General features: G+C 51.4%; 1 protein-coding gene across 1 annotated transcript in view; it reads left to right on the top strand.

Annotated features, from left to right (window-relative positions):
• Positions 1-13,182, top strand: part of LOC120017968 (EH domain-binding protein 1-like) — a 28,088-nt gene extending 14,906 nt beyond the window's left edge. Inside the window, exon 4 of the mRNA XM_038960928.1 lies at positions 12,641-13,182. Coding sequence (XP_038816856.1) covers positions 12,641-13,076 — 436 coding nt within the window. The 3' untranslated portion in view covers positions 13,077-13,182. The remainder of the gene's footprint in view (positions 1-12,640) is intronic.
• The last annotated feature ends 2,749 nt before the right edge of the window (positions 13,183-15,931 follow it).

The raw sequence follows: 15,931 nt of genomic DNA on the forward strand, positions 1-15,931 counted from the left end.
TGAGCCCGTAGAGAACAACCTGTCCTGATAATGCCTGAGCCCGTAGAGAACTACCTGTCCTGATAATGCTGAGCCCGTAGAGAACAACCTGTCCTGATAATGTTGAGCCCGTAGAGAACTACCTGTCCTGATAATGCTGAGCCCGTAGAGAACAACCTGTCCTGATAATGCTGAGCCCGTAGAGAACAACCTGTCCTGATAATGTTGAGCCCGTAAAGAACAACCTGTCCTGATAATGTTGAGCCCGTAGAGAACTACCTGTCCTGATAATGCTGAGCCCGTAGAGAACTACCTGTCCTGATAATGCTGAGCCCGTAGAGAACTACATGTCCTGATAATGCTGAGCTCGTAGAGAACTACCTGTCCTGATAATGCTGAGCCCGTAGAGAACTACCTGTCCTGATAATGTTGAGCCCGTAGAGAACTACCTGTCCTGATAATGCTGAGCCTGTAGAGAACTACCTGGCCTGATAATGTTGAGCCCGTAGAGAACTACCTGTCCTGATAATGTTGCCCGTAGAGAACTACCTGTCCTGATAATGTCGAGCCAATCACCAACCTCCCCCTCTAATCACCAACCATCCCCTCTAATCACCAACCTCCCCCTCTAACCTCCCCCTCTAATCACCATCTCCCCTCTAATCACCAATCTCCCCTTTAATCACCAATCATGCCCTCTAACCTCCCCCTCTAATCATCAACTTCCCCTCTAATCACCAACCTCCCCCTCTAACCTCCCCCTCTAATCACCAACCTCCCCCTCTAATCACCAACCTCCCCCTCTAATCACCAACCTCCCCCTCTAACCTCCCCCTCTAATCACCAACCTCCCCCTCTAATCACCATCTCCCCTCTAATCACCAATCTCCCCTTTAATCACCAATCATGCCCTCTAACCTCCCCCTCTAATCATCAACTTCCCCTCTAATCACCAACCTCCCCCTCTAATCACCGACCTCCCCCTCTAATCACCAACCATCCCCTCTAACCTCCCCCTCTAATCACCAACCTCCCCCTCTAATCACCAACCATCCCCTCTAACCTCCCCCTCTAATCACCAAATCCTCGGTGTGAAAGAGCAGTGGAAGTTATAGTCCTACTGCAGCATTGACCTATAGGCTGTGAGTTCCATGTGCTAATTTCATTAGCCGCCAATGGATCACGGTGTATCAATGTGTCCATATGGCAGAGGATGGATCAATGTGTCCATATGGCAGAGGATGGATCAATGTGTCCATATGGCAGAGGCTGGATCAATGTGTCCATATGGCAGAGGCTGGATCAATGTGTCCATATGGCAGAGGCTGGATCAATGTGTCCATATGGCAGAGGCTGGATCAATGTGTCCATATGGCAGAGGATGGATCACTGTGTCAGAGGCTGGATCAATGTGTCAGAGGGTGGATCAATGTGTCAGAGGGTGGATCAATGTGTCAGAGGCTGGATCAATGTGTCAGAGGCTGGATCAATGTGTCAGAGGCTGGATCACTGTGTCAGAGGCTGGATCACTGTGTCAGAGGCTGGATCACTGTGTCAGAGGCTGGATCACTGTGTCAGAGGCTGGATCACTGTGTCAGAGGCTGGATCACTGTGTCAGAGGCTGGATCACTGTGTCAGAGGCTGGATCACTGTGTCAGAGGCTGGATCACTGTGTCAGAGGCTGGATCAATGTGTCAGAGGCTGGATCAATGTGTCAGAGGCTGGATCAATGTGTCAGAGGCTGGATCAATGTGTCAGAGGCTGGATCAATGTGTCAGAGGCTGGATCAATGTGTCAGAGGCTGGATCAATGTGTCAGAGGCTGGATCAATGTGTCAGAGGCTGGATCAATGTGTCAGAGGCTGGATCAATATGGCAGAGGCTGGATCAATGTGTCCATATGGCAGAGGCTGGATCAATGTGTCCATATGGCAGAGGCTGGATCAATGTGTCCATATGGCAGAGGATGGATCACTGTGTCCATATGGCAGAGGATGGATCACTGTGTCCATATGGCAGAGGATGGATCACTGTGTCCATATGGCAGAGGCTGGATCACTGTGTCCATATGGCAGAGGATGGATCACTGTGTCAGAGGCTGGATCAATGTGTCAGAGGCTGGATCAATGTGTCAGAGGCTGGATCAATGTGTCAGAGGCTGGATCAATGTGTCAGAGGCTGGATCAATGTGTCAGAGGCTGGATCAATGTGGCAGAGGCTGGATCAATGTGGCAGAGGCTGGATTAATGTGTCCATATGGCAGAGGATGGATCAATGTGTCCATATGGCAGAGGCTGGATCAATGTGTCCATATGGCAGAGGATGGATCACTGTGTCCATATGGCAGAGGATGGATCACTGTGTCCATATGGCAGAGGATGGATCACTGTGTCCATATGGCAGAGGCTGGATCACTGTGTCCATATGGCAGAGGATGGATCACTGTGTCAGAGGCTGGATCAATGTGTCAGAGGCTGGATCAATGTGTCAGAGGCCGGTGATTTTGACTTTTAACTTTTAAGATTTGTAGCATTTTAATTGAGATTTTTATGATTAACCATGTGACAATGATTTTGAGAAACGAGAAGGTTATTATTGAAATGAAACAGGAAAATGCGCATATGAAAATCACAACTGACACGCGGAGCGGTGGAAATGGTCAAAAACATCTGCAGCTTCGCCAAACTTGACACTCGCACGCCGTGAGTAGAACATATGTGCCTCCACGTTTCCACGGTCAGATTTAGCGTACAGGCTCCTTTGAAGCAAGGTAAGACATGCTTCATAATATAAAATAAAACATTCAGGTTTCAAACAATGAAGTATTTTCAAAGTGCCTCCTGCCTCCAGCTCACATTGTAGAGGGGGGGGGGGGGGGCGCTGTCACCTGCACTTCAATGGTGAATGAGAGACACGCTTCAACTACCAGCTGAGAAATAAAAATAGCTATTTTTAATCGTGCACCAAAACTGTGTTTAACACGTGGTTGCATTTAGCATTTTGGCACAATGAATGGGCTTGTTTAAAGCATGTTGTACTTCAGCAGCAACCAGCTGAGGAGATGCCCCTCAAAATAGTCTCTGAATGATGTGCGCGTGTGATAGTTGTGTTGGATAAATAAGATACATGATGACCAATGAAAATACACACAGGTCAATTTAATTTCCGCTAAATTATGCAAATTACCTATAGACCGATAAGCATGACGTGTGTGTATCTGTGTTTATCTTCGTGTGTGTGTGTGTGTGTGTGTGTGTGTGTGTGTGTGTGTGTGTGTGTGTGTGTGTGTGTGTGTAACCTTATGCGAGTTACACAAGGCCCCCCCAACCCTGAGACACAGAGTGACTTGGGAGCTCTTTCAGAAACAAGGACACTGTTGTTCCCTGCATTCTTTCTGCTTGTCTGCCCCCTCTATCCCCCTCTCCTCCGTTCTCCCCCCTCTATCCCCCCCTCTCTGCCCCCTCTATCCCCCCTCTATCCCCCTCTCCTCCGTTCTCCCCACTCTATCCCCCCTCTATCCCCCTCTCCTCCGTTCTCCCCCCTCTATCCCCCTCTCCTCTGTTCTCCCCCCCTCTCTCCCCCCTCTATCCCCCCTCTAGTCCCCGTCTTCTCCGTTCTCCATCCCTCTTCACCCCCTCTCGCTACAAAATACTGCCTCATGACTCCTTGTCGAACAGCAATTTATAATGAGTTAAACCTTCCATTTTGTTGAGTTGTGGAGGTGGGGTTCAGTTCTCTTGGGTAAACTCTAAATTAACTTGGATATGATACGATAAGCCTATCTTTCCCATTCAGTTTGGGTTGAGGGGATATTTGCTATGTTGCCCCTTTAACTTTGTCAAAACTCTAGAATACTCAACAAAATACTCAACTGGTGGTACCGGGCTGGGGACACGCACCTCATACTCACTAACATCCCCCTCACTAACATTCCTCATCCCAGCCCCCTCCCAACCCCCTGGCTAACATTCCTCCTCCCAACCCCCTCACTAACATTCCTCCTCCCAACCCCCTCACCAACATTCCTCATCCCAGCCCCCTCCCAACCCCCTGGCTAACATTCCTCCTCCCAGCCCCCTCCCAACCCCCTGGCTAACATTCCTCATCCCAGCCCCCTCCCAACCCCCTCACTAACATTCCTCATCCCAGCCCCCTCCCAACCCCCTCACTAACATTCCTCATCCCAGCCCCCTCCCAACCCCCTCACTAACATTCCTCCTCCCAACCCCCTCCCAACCCCCTCACTAACATTCCTCATCCCAGCCACCTCCCAACCCCCTCACTAACATTCCTCATCCCAGCCCCCTCCCAACCCCCTGGCTAACATTCCTCCTCCCAACCCCTCGCTAACATTCCTCCTCCCAACCCCCTCCCAACCCCCTGGCTAACATTCCTCCTCCCAACCCCTCGCTAACATTCCTCCTCCCAACCCCCTCACTAACATTCCTCCTCCCAACCCCCTCACTAACATTCCTCCTCCCAACCCCCTCCCAACCCCCTCACTAACATTCCTCCTCCCAACCCCCTGGCTAACATTCCTCCTCCCAACCCCCTCACTAACATTCCTCATCCCAGCCACCTCCCAACCCCCTCACTAACATTCCTCATCCCAGCCCCCTCCCAACCCCCTGGCTAACATTCCTCCTCCCAACCCCTCGCTAACATTCCTCCTCCCAACCCCCTCCCAACCCCCTGGCTAACATTCCTCCTCCCAACCCCTCGCTAACATTCCTCCTCCCAACCCCCTCACTAATATTCCTCCTCCCAACCCCCTCACTAACATTCCTCCTCCCAACCCCCTCCCAACCCCCTCACTAACATTCCTCCTCCCAACCCCCTGGCTAACATTCCTCCTCCCAACCCCCTCACTAACATTCCTCCTCCCAACCCCCTCACTAACATTCCTCATCCCAGCCCCCTCCCAACCCCCTCACTAACATTCCTCCTCCCAACCCCCTCACTAACATTCCTCATCCCAGCCCCCTCCCAACCCCCTCACTAACATTCCTCCTCCCAACCCCCTCACTAACATTCCTCATCCCAGCCCCCTCCCAACCCCCTCACTAACATTCCCCCTCCCAACCCCCTCACTAACATTCCTCCTCCCAACCCCCTCACTAACATTCCTCCTCTCAACCCCCTGACTAACATTCCTCCTCCCAACCCCCTCACTAACATTCCTCCTCCCAACCCCCTCACTAACATTCCTCATCCCAGCCCCCTCCCAACCCCCTCACTAACATTCCTCCTCCCAACCCCCTCACTAACATTCCTCATCTCGAACCCCTCACTAACATTCCTCCTCCCAACCCCCTCACTAACATTCCTCCTCCCAGCCCCCTCCCAACCCCCTCACTAACATTCCTCCTCTCAACCCCCTGGCTAACATTCCTCCTCCCAACCCCCTGACTAACATTCTGCCTCCCAACCCCCTGACTAAAATTCCTCCTCTCAACCCCCTCGCTAACATTCCTCATCCCAACCCCCTGGCTAACATTCCTCCTCCCAACCCCCTCACTAACATTCCTCCTCTCAACCCCCTCACTAACATTCCTCATCCCAGCCCCCTCCCAACCCCCTCACTAACATTCCTCCTCCCAACCCCCTCACTAACATTCCTCCTCCCAACCCCCTCACTAACATTCCTCCTCCCAACCCCCTCACTAACATTCCTCCTCCCAACCCCCTCCCAACCCCCTCACTAACATTCCTCCTCCCAACCCCCTCACTAACATTCCTCCTCCCAACCCCCTCACTAACATTCCTCCTCCCAGCCCCCTCCCAACCCCCTCACTAACATTCCTCCTCTCAACCCCCTGACTAAAATTCCTCCTCTCAACCCCCTCGCTAACATTCCTCATCCCAACCCCCTGACTAACATTCCTCCTCCCAACCCCCTGGCTAACATTCCTCCTCTCAACCCCCTGACTAACATTCCTCCTCTCAACCCCCTGACTAACATTCCTCCTCCCAACCCCCTGGCTAACATTCCTCCTCCCAAACCCCTGGCTAACATTCCTCCTCCCAAACCCCTCACTAACATTCCTCCTCCCAACCCCCTGGCTAACATTCCTCCTCCCAACCCCCTGGCTAACATTCCTCCTCCCAACCCCCTGGCTAACATTCCTCCTCCCAACCCCCTGGCTAACATTCCTCCTCCCAAACCCCTGGCTAACATTCCTCCTCCCAAACCCCTCACTAACATTCCTCCTCCCAACCCCCTGACTAAAATTCCTCCTCTCAACCCCCTGGCTAACATTCCTCCTCTCAACCCCCTGGCTAACATTCCTCCTCTCAACCCCCTGGCTAACATTCCTCCTCTCAACCCCCTGGCTAACATTCCTCTTCCCATCCCCATCATAAGCCACTCCTAGGTTATTGAGTCCACCATGTTTTGTTTTTGTTGTCCCGGGTAACATCCCAAATGGCACCCTATTGCCTACATAGTGCAATACTTTCATGTAGTGTATATATAGACAATATGGTGGCATTTGGGACTCAGGCCTGGGACGGAGGGAGGGAGAGAGAGCTCATTGTTTTGACTGGGGCTGTGGAGGGAGGGGGAGAGAGAGAGAGAGCTCATTGTTTTGACTGGGGCTGTGGAGGGGGAGAGAGAGAGAGAGCTCAGTGTTTTGACTGGGGCTGTGGAGGGGGGGAGAGAGAGAGCTCAGTGTTTTGACTGGGGCTGTGGAGGGAGGGGGAGAGAGAGAGCTCAGTGTTTTGACTGGGGCTGTGGAGGGGGAGAGAGAGAGAGAGCTCAGTGTTTTGACTGGGGCTGTGGAGGGAGGGGGAGAGAGAGAGCTCAGGGTTTTGACTGGGGCTGTGGAGGGGGAGAGAGAGAGAGCTCAGTGTTTTGACTGGGGCTGTGGAGGGAGGGGGAGAGAGAGCTCAGTGTTTTGACTGGGGCTGTGGAGGGAGGGAGAGAGAGAGAGCTCAGTGTTTTGACTGGGGCTGTGGAGGGGGAGAGAGAGAGAGCTCAGTGTTTTGACTGGGGCTGTGGAGGGAGGGAGAGAGAGAGAGCTCAGTGTTTTGACTGGGGCTGTGGAGGGGGAGAGAGAGGGAGCTCAGTGTTTTGACTGGGGCTGTGGAGGGAGGGAGAGAGAGAGAGCTCACTGTTTTGACTGGGGCTGTGGAGGGAGGGGGAGAGAGAGCTCAGTGTTTTGACTGGGGCTGTGGAGGGAGGGAGAGAGAGAGAGTTCAGTGTTTTGCCTGGGGCTGTGGAGGGAGGGAGGGAGCTCAGTGTTTTGCCTGGGGCTGTGGAGGGAGGGAGGGAGGGCTCAGTGTTTTGCCTGGGGCTGTGGAGGGAGGGAGGGAGCTCAGTGTTTTGCCTGGGGCTGTGGAGGAGGGAGGGAGGGAGGGAGCTCAGTGTTTTGCCTGGGGCTGTGGAGGGAGGGAGCTCAGTGTTTTGTCTGGGGCTGTGGAGGGAGGGAGGGAGCTCAGTGTTTTGTCTGGGGCTGTGGAGGGAGGGAGGGAGCTCAGTGTTTTGTCTGGGGCTGTGGTGTATACCACCCTGTATACCACCCTTCAATTAAGTTTTACATTGTCACATCTAAATGTATTTTAGCTAGCTAGCTACATTTATAGGATCCTCATTATGAGTCTGAGACACTTTGAGCATCATAATCCCATTTGCCACCTCTAAAATGAATGTTGTCTATATGTATTTGTTAGCTAGCTAGCATACAAGAGTAGTACTTTTCAATCGCATGCCTGGGGAGGCAGGTAGCCTAGTGGTTAGAGCGTTGGACTAGTAACCGAAAGGTTGTAAAATCGAATCCCCCAGCTGACAAAGTACAAATCTGTCATTCTGCCCCTGAACAAGGCAGTTAACCCACTGTTGCTAGGCTGTCATTGTGAATATGAATTTGTTCTTAAACCTTTCTGAAATCCCCATCCCGGATCTGGGATTTCTGTCATTAAAAACCCTGACTAGCATAGCGTAGCCTAGCGCCAGAGGGTAATCATAAAATATAATTTCATGAAATCACAAGTGCAATATTGCAAAACACAGCTTAGCCTTTTGTTAATCCATCTGTCGTCTCAGATTTTGAAATTATGCTTTCCAGCGAAAGCAATACTTGCATTTGTGTAAATGTATCGATCGCTCGACAAAACAATAAGAACAGCTAGCGCCAGGTAACTCGGTAACAAAAACCAGCAAAGCAATCAAATTAATCGTTTACCTTTGTTGATCTTCGGTTGGTTTCACTGACTTGTCTAGTTAAATAAAGGTATAAAAAAATGCAGTCATGTTGATTAAATTGGACGCTTTGCTGCCACCGGAGTTTGACACGTGACTACAGTTTGCATTGAATTGTGGGTCATAACAACCCCGCGATAGTAGTTCACTTGCTCCCTCGAGCTAAATCGATGGCCGAGGGGGTAACGTTTGTGAATTGGACCTCCACTTAAGATGGCAATCACACTGCATCCGGTTTCGACAGGGATACTCTGAGGGAAAGTGGCTGGGCTGAGGGGGGGGGGGGGGGGTCAAAATTACACGATTGGACTGCAACCTGGATCTTTTCACATGTCTTTTAGCCAAGGCAGGTCTGTCAAAGATAAATGCCACAGCCTCTATGGTTCTACTTTTCTCTCCTCCTTTCTCCTCCGTTCTCTTGGCCGGGGTTAGATACACACTGAACTTGTCTGTTTCTTTCAGCCTGATATACCTGGCCAACCCCCCCTTCCCCCAGTTCTCTGGCTGTGTGTGAGTGGTGAGTGTTGAATGAGTGACGTGAAGCGGTGTAGCCTGTTCCAACCCTGAGGGCTGGTTGACCTGTGTATTGATAAGATCCTGTGTGTGTCTGTCAGTGCCCAGCATGGCAGTTGGGATATGAGGTCACTCAGAGCTGACCTCAGAGCACCTGTGTCCTGTGTTACCCAACCATCCGTTTAACTCACCGTTGTGTGTGTACTTTTAACTTACTGCTAGCCGTGTGGTTCTGAGGTACTGCTAGCCGTGTGGTTCTGAGGTAATACTAGCCGTGTTGTGGCTCTGAGGTAATGCTAGCCGTGTTGTGGTTCCGAGGTAATGTTAGCCGTGTGTGGTTCTGAGGTAATGCTAGCCGTGTTGTGGTTCCGAGGTCATGCTAGCCGTGTTGTGGTTCCGAGGTCATGCTAGCCGTGTTGTGGTTCCGAGGTAATACTAGCCGTGTGGTTCTGAGGTAATACTAGCCGTGTTGTGGTTCTGAGGTACTGCTAGCCGTGTGGTTCTGAGGTAATACTAGCCGTGTTGTGGTTCTGAGGTAATACTAGCCGTGTGTGGTTCTGAGGTACTGCTAGCCGTGTGGTTCTGAGGTACTGCTAGCCGTGTGGTTCTGAGGTACTGCTAGCCGTGTGGTTCTGAGGTACTGCTAGCCGTGTGGTTCTGAGGTAATACTAGCCGTGTGTGGTTCTGAGGTACTGCTAGCCATGTGGTTCCGAGGTGATGCTAGCCGTGTTGTGGTTCCGAGGTGATGCTAGCCGTGTTGTGGTTCCGAGGTCATGCTAGCCGTGTTGTGGTTCCGAGGTGATGCCAGCCGTGTTGTGGTTCCGAGGTGATGCCAGCCGTGTTGTGGTTCCGAGGTGATGCTAGCCGTGTGGTTCCGAGGTCATGCTTGCCGTGTTGTGGTTCCGAGGTCATGCTTGCCGTGTTGTGGTTCCGAGGTAATGCTAGCCGTGTTGTGGTTCCGAGGTAATGCTAGCCGTGTTGTGGTTCCGAGGTACTGCTAGCCGTGTTGTGGTTCCGAGGTAATGCTAGCCGTGTTGTGGTTCCGAGGTAATGCTAGCCGTGTTGTGGTTCCGAGGTAATGCTAGCCGTGCTGTGGTTCCGAGGTAATGCTAGCCGTGCTGTGGTTCCGAGGTAATGCTAGCCGTGTTGTGGTTCCGAGGTAATGTTAGCCGTGTGTGGTTCCGAGGTAATGCTAGCCGTGTTGTGGTTCCGAGGTCATGCTAGCCGTGTTGTGGTTCCGAGGTCATGCTAGCCGTGTTGTGGTTCCGAGGTACTGCTAGCCGTGTTGTGGTTATTTTGGACTGCTAGCCATGATGTGGTTATTACGTACTGTTAGCCGTGTTGTGGCTCTGAGGGACGGCTAGCCGTGTTGTGGCTCTGAGGGACGGCTAGCCGTGTTGTGGCTCTGAGGGACGGCTTGCCGTGTTGTGGCTCTGAGGTACTGCTAGCCGTGTTGTGGCTCTGAGGTACTGCTAGCCGTGTTGTGGCTCTGAGGTACTGCTAGCCGTGTTGTGGCTCTGAGGTACTGCTAGCCGTGTTGTGGCTGGGTTGGTACAGCTAGCCGTGTTGTGGCTCTGAGGTACTGCTAGCCGTGTTGTGGTTCTGTGGTACTACTAGCCGTGTTGTGGTTCTGTGGTACTACTAGCCGTGTTGTGGCTCTGAGGTACTACTAGCCGTGTTGTGGCTCTGTGGTACTGCTAGCCGTGTTGTGGCTGGGTTGGTACTGCTAACCGTGTTGTGGCTCTGAGGTACTACTAGCCGTGTTGTGGCTCTGAGGTACTGCTAGCCGTGTTGTGGCTGGGTTGGTACTGCTAACCGTGTTGTGGCTCTGAGGTACTGCTAACCGTGTTGTGGTTCTGTGGTACTGCTAGCCGTGTTGTGGCTGGGTTGGTACTGCTAACCGTGTTGTGGCTCTGAGGTACTGCTAGCCGTGTTGTGATTCTGTGGTACTGCTAACCGTGTTGTGGTACTACTAGCCGTGTTGTGGCTGGGTTGGTACTGCTAACCGTGTTGTGGCTCTGAGGTACTGCTAACCGTGTTGTGGTTCTGTGGTACTGCTAGCCGTGTTGTGGCTGGGTTGCTACTGCTAACCGTGTTGTGGCTCTGAGGTACTGCTAACCGTGTTTTGGTTCTGTGGTACTGCTAGCCGTGTTGTGGTTCTGTGGTACTGCTAGCCGTGTTGTGGCTGGGTTGGTACTGCTAACCGTGTTGTGGTTCTGTGGTACTGCTAGCCGTGTTGTGGCTGGGTTGCTACTGCTAACCGTGTTGTGGTTCTGTGATTCTGCTAACCGTGTTGTGGTTCTGTGGTACTGCTAGCCGTGTTGTGGCTGGGTTGGTACTGCTAACCGTGTTGTGGTTCTGTGCTACTGCTAACCGTGTTGTGGCTCTGAGGTACTGCTAACCGTGTTGTGGTTCTGTGGTACTGCTAACCGTGTTGTGGTTCTGTGGTACTGCTAGCCGTGTTGTGGTTCTGTGGTACTGCTAACCGTGTTGTGGTTTTGTGGTACTGCTAACCGTGTTGTGGTTCTGTGGTACTGCTAACCGTGTTGTGGTTCTGTGGTACTGCTAACCGTGTTGTGGCTGGGTTGGTACTGCTAACCGTGTTGTGGTTCTGTGCTACTGCTAACCGTGTTGTGGCTCTGTGGTACTGCTAACCGTGTTGTGGTTCTGTGGTATTGCTAGCCGTGTTGTGGTTCTGTGGTACTGCTAGCCATGTTGTGGCTGGGTTGGTACTGCTAACCGTGTTGTGGTTCTGTGGTACTGCTAGCCGTGTTGTGGCTGGGTTGCTACTGCTAACCGTGTTGTGGCTGGGTTGCTACTGCTAACCGTGTTGTGGTTCTGTGATACTGCTAGCCGTGTTGTGGCTGGGTTGGTACTGCTAACCGTGTTGTGGTTCTGTGGTACTGCTAGCCGTGTTGTGGCTGGGTTGGTACTGCTAACTGTGGTGTGGTTCTGTGGTACTGCTAGCCGTGTTGTGGCTGGGTTGGTACTGCTAACCGTGTTGTGGTTCTGTGGTACTGCTAGCCGTGTTGTGGCTGGGTTGGTACTGCTAACCGTGTTGTGGTTCTGTGGTACTGCTAGCCGTGTTGTGGCTGGGTTGGTACTGCTAACCGTGTTGTGGTTCTGTGGTACTGCTAGCCGTGTTGTGGCTGGGTTGGTACTGCTAACTGTGTTGTGGTTCTGTGGTACTGCTAGCCGTGTTGTGGCTGGGTTGGTACTGCTAACTGTGGTGTGGTTCTGTGGTACCTGGTCAGCTATTTTAGTGTTGAATGTGCGTTCCTAAGTAAAGTACAGTAAAGTGTTATTAACTGTACGTTTGCTTATCCCATGTGTAACTCTGTGTCGTTGTTTTTGTCGCACTGCTTTGCTTTATCTTGGCCAGGTCGCAGTTGTAAATGAGAACTTGTTCTCAACTGGCCTACCCGGTTAAATAAAGGTGAAATAAATTACATTAAAAAAAAATAAAAAAAAAACAGAAGAGTTTGAGAGGATGTAAAGTTATACAATGCCTGTAAAATTACATTATGATGCAATCTTTTGATATGCCATGTCTCTCTCCTCTCCCTCTCTTTCTTTCCCTCCTTCCCTCTCTCTCCCCCTCTCCCTCACTCTATCCCCCTCTCCCTCGCTCTCTCCCTCTCCCCTCCCTCACTTCCCATCTCCTTCCTTCCCTCTCTCCCCTCCCTCACTTCCCATCTCCTTCCTTCCCTCTCTCCCCTCCCTCACTTCCCATCTCCTTCCTTCCCTCTCTCCCCTCCCTCACTTCCCATCTCCTTCCTTCCCTCTCTCCCCTCCCTCACTTCCCATCTCCTTCCTTCCCTCTTTCCTCTCTCCCCTCCCTCACTTCCCATCTCCTCCTCTCTCCCCTCCCTCACTTCCCATCTCCTTCCTTCCCTCTCTCCCCTCCCTCACTCCGTCTTCCCCCCCTCCGTCTCCCTCTCTCCTTCAGATCCAACCCGTTCTACGAGCCCCGGACCTCCAGCCCATCCCGGCCCTCCGGGGGCCCCTCTCCAGACTTCAGTAACCAGAAGAGGAGAGCCCCGCTGCCTCCCAGACCTCCAGGTCCCAGCCTCTCGGCCCCCAACACCTCCAGGGAGGGGGCAGAGAGGGAGAGATTCATGGCCAGTGGACCCAGTGCCGTGGCAGCTGTGGTGGGGCGAGAGCTGGCCTCCTCCTCCCCGAAGGTAAGACTCTTTGAAGAGGGTAGTGGCACTAGAGCAGTGGTATTAAAGAAGTGTGTGTGTGCGTGTGTGTGTGTGTGTGGTTGTTCACAAAGTGTGTGTGTGTGTGTGTGCGTGTGTGTGTGTGGTTGTTCACAAAGTGTGTGTGGTTGTGTATGCATGTGCCTCCGTGTGTGTCCAGTCACCTCCAACCTCCTCATCTGAATATAGCTATTAGTTTATTGGTCTGTTTGTCTGTTTATTTATTTATTTAAATTCTTCATTTCTGCTGGTTGTAATTAAACGGCTGGTGGTCACACACACATGATGAGCCACCCCAGTGGCCGGGAGTGATTGGGTGGGGGGGGGTTTAAGTAGTCTATATGAGGTGCAGGACAGAAAGCATATGAGGGGCTTAAACACATCAGCAGACTGATTACAGGGGGGTAAGAACCCCATCTGCCCCCATAACCCCCCCGCGGACACACACACACACACACACACACACACACACACCCTCGCTCCGTGGCTGGCTGTTGTAGTTGTGTAGGACGGGCTTGGTGCAGTAACAGTAATGGTGGTACTTTGTAATTAAGGAAGGAGGCTTTATCAACCAGCTGCACAGCCGTGTGACCGTGGGTGAGGGGGTCTAAACAACTTTAATTACCCAGACTCAGTGGCCTGTGGTGGGCTGCACTCCGCCAAGGGCTGCCCCTGTCTTTAGAGCTCAGTGGAGGGAGAGAGAGAGAGAGAGAGGAGGGAGGGAGGGAGGGAGGGAGGGAGGGAGGGAGAGAGAGAGAGGGAGAGAGAAACAGAGGCTGTTGCAGGAGAGTGGAAAATGAGGCCCAGAGTTTAACATGTAGTGAGAATAGTGTTTGGTTTCTGTAAATATTCTCACAGAGAAACACACACATGCGAATGAACACACACACACACATCCAAACACACACGCACCATGATGAGAAACCCCTACACACGTGTGTGTGTGTGTGTGTTAGTACGCACAGATTCCAGTTTGCCCAAAAAACACAGGTTGTTAACCTCTGCTTCTCTATGTTTTGCGTGCGTGTGTGTGTGTGTTGTGTGTGTGTGTGTCGTGTGTGTGTTGTGTGTGTGTGTCCATCCATCCATCCATACTTCGGGGTGGGGGGGGTCAACGCAACACTGTCTTTCAAGGGTCTGGAATATCCATCCTGTTTTACACACACATCCCCAAACAGATTCCAATGTCCCATTCTGCATCAGTTCTACGTCAGTTCTACGTCAGTTCTACGTCAGTTCTACGTCAGTTCTACGTCAGTTCTACGTCAGTTCTATGTCAGTTCTATGTCAGTTCTATGTCAGTTCTACGTCAGTTCTACGTCAGTTCTATGTCAGTTCTATGTAGTAATATATCCTGATACTTTGGCCAAGGCTTAGCTTCAACTCACTTCTGGCTGCTGCAGAAATCATTTTTAAAGGGTTACGAAGGACGTTGTTGGAACATTGTATTATTTAAGTCCGTGTTGTGTGTGTGTGGTCTTGTTTAAGTCCTCCCTGTGTGTGTGTGTGTGTGTTGTGTGTGGGTGTGGTGTGTGTGTGGGTGGGTGGGTGGTCTTGTTTAAGTCCTCCCTCTGTGTGTGTGTGTGTGTGTGTGTGTGTGTGTGTGTGTGTGTGTGTGTGTGGGTGTTGTGTGTGTGGGTGTGGTGTGTGTGTGGGTGTGGGGGTGGTCTTGTTTAAGTCCTCCCTGTGTGTGTGTGTGTGTGTGTGTGTGTGTGTTAGTCCAGTTTGTCATGGTGTTAAGGCTACCTCTTCAACAACAGACTGGTGAATCAGGACAGGCTGTGTTCTTGTATCCTCCACACTTTGTATAATAGTAGTATTTTAACATGGACATTTAGTCATCAAACAGACCCTCTCATCCAGAGCTGCTTCCAGACAGTACCTTCATCACTGGCTAGGTGAGACAGTACCTTCATCACTGGCTAGGTGAGACAGTACCTTCATCAGTGGCTAGGTGAGACAGTACCTTCATCAGTAGCTAGGTGAGACAGTACCTTCATCAGTAGCTAGGTGAGACAGTACCTTCATCAGTAGTTAGGTGAGACAGTACCTTCATCAGTAGCTAGGTGAGACAGTACCTTCATCACTGGCTAGGTGAGACAGTACCTTCATCACTGGCTAGGTGAGACAGTACCTTCATCAGTAGCTAGGTGAGACAGTACCTTCATCAGTAGCTAGGTGAGACAGTACCTTCATCACTGGCTAGGTGAGACAGTACCTTCATCACTGGCTAGGTGAGACAGTACCTTCATCAGTAGCTAGGTGAGACAGTACCTTCATCAGTAGCTAGGTGAGACAGTACCTTCATCACTGGCTAGGTGAGACAGTACCTTCATCAGTAGCTAGGTGAGACAGTACCTTCATCACTGGCTAGGTGAGACAGTACCTTCATCAGTAGTTAGGTGAGACAGTACCTTCATCAGTAGCTAGGTGAGACAGTACCTTCATCAGTAGCTAGGTGAGACAGTACCTTCATCACTGGCTAGGTGAGACAGTACCTTCATCAGTAGTTAGGTGAGACAGTACCTTCATCAGTAGCCAGGTGAGACAGTACCTTCATCAGTAGCTAGGTGAGACAGTACCTTCATCAGTAGCTAGGTGAGACAGTACCTTCATCAGTAGCTAGGTGAGACAGTACCTTCATCAGTAGCTAGGTGAGACAGTACCTTCATCAGTAGCTAGGTGAGACAGTACCTTCATCAGTAGCCAGGTGAGACAGTACCTTCATCAGTAGCTAGGTGAGACAGTACCTTCATCACTGGCTAGGTGAGACAGTACCTTCATCAGTAGCTAGGTGAGACAGTACCTTCATCAGTAGCTAGGTGAGACAGTACCTTCATCACTAGCTAGGTGAGACAGTACCTTCATCAGTAGCTAGGTGAGACAGTACCTTCATCAGTAGTTAGGTGAGACAGTACCTTCATCAGTAGCTAGGTGAGACAGTACCTTCATCAGTAGTTAGGTGAGACAGTACCTTCATCAGTAGTTAGGTGAGACAGTACCTTCATCAGTAGCTAGGTGAGACAGTACCTTCATCA

This window comes from Salvelinus namaycush, chromosome 22, assembly GCF_016432855.1.
Source record: "Salvelinus namaycush isolate Seneca chromosome 22, SaNama_1.0, whole genome shotgun sequence".
Classification (NCBI taxonomy): domain Eukaryota; kingdom Metazoa; phylum Chordata; class Actinopteri; order Salmoniformes; family Salmonidae; genus Salvelinus; species Salvelinus namaycush.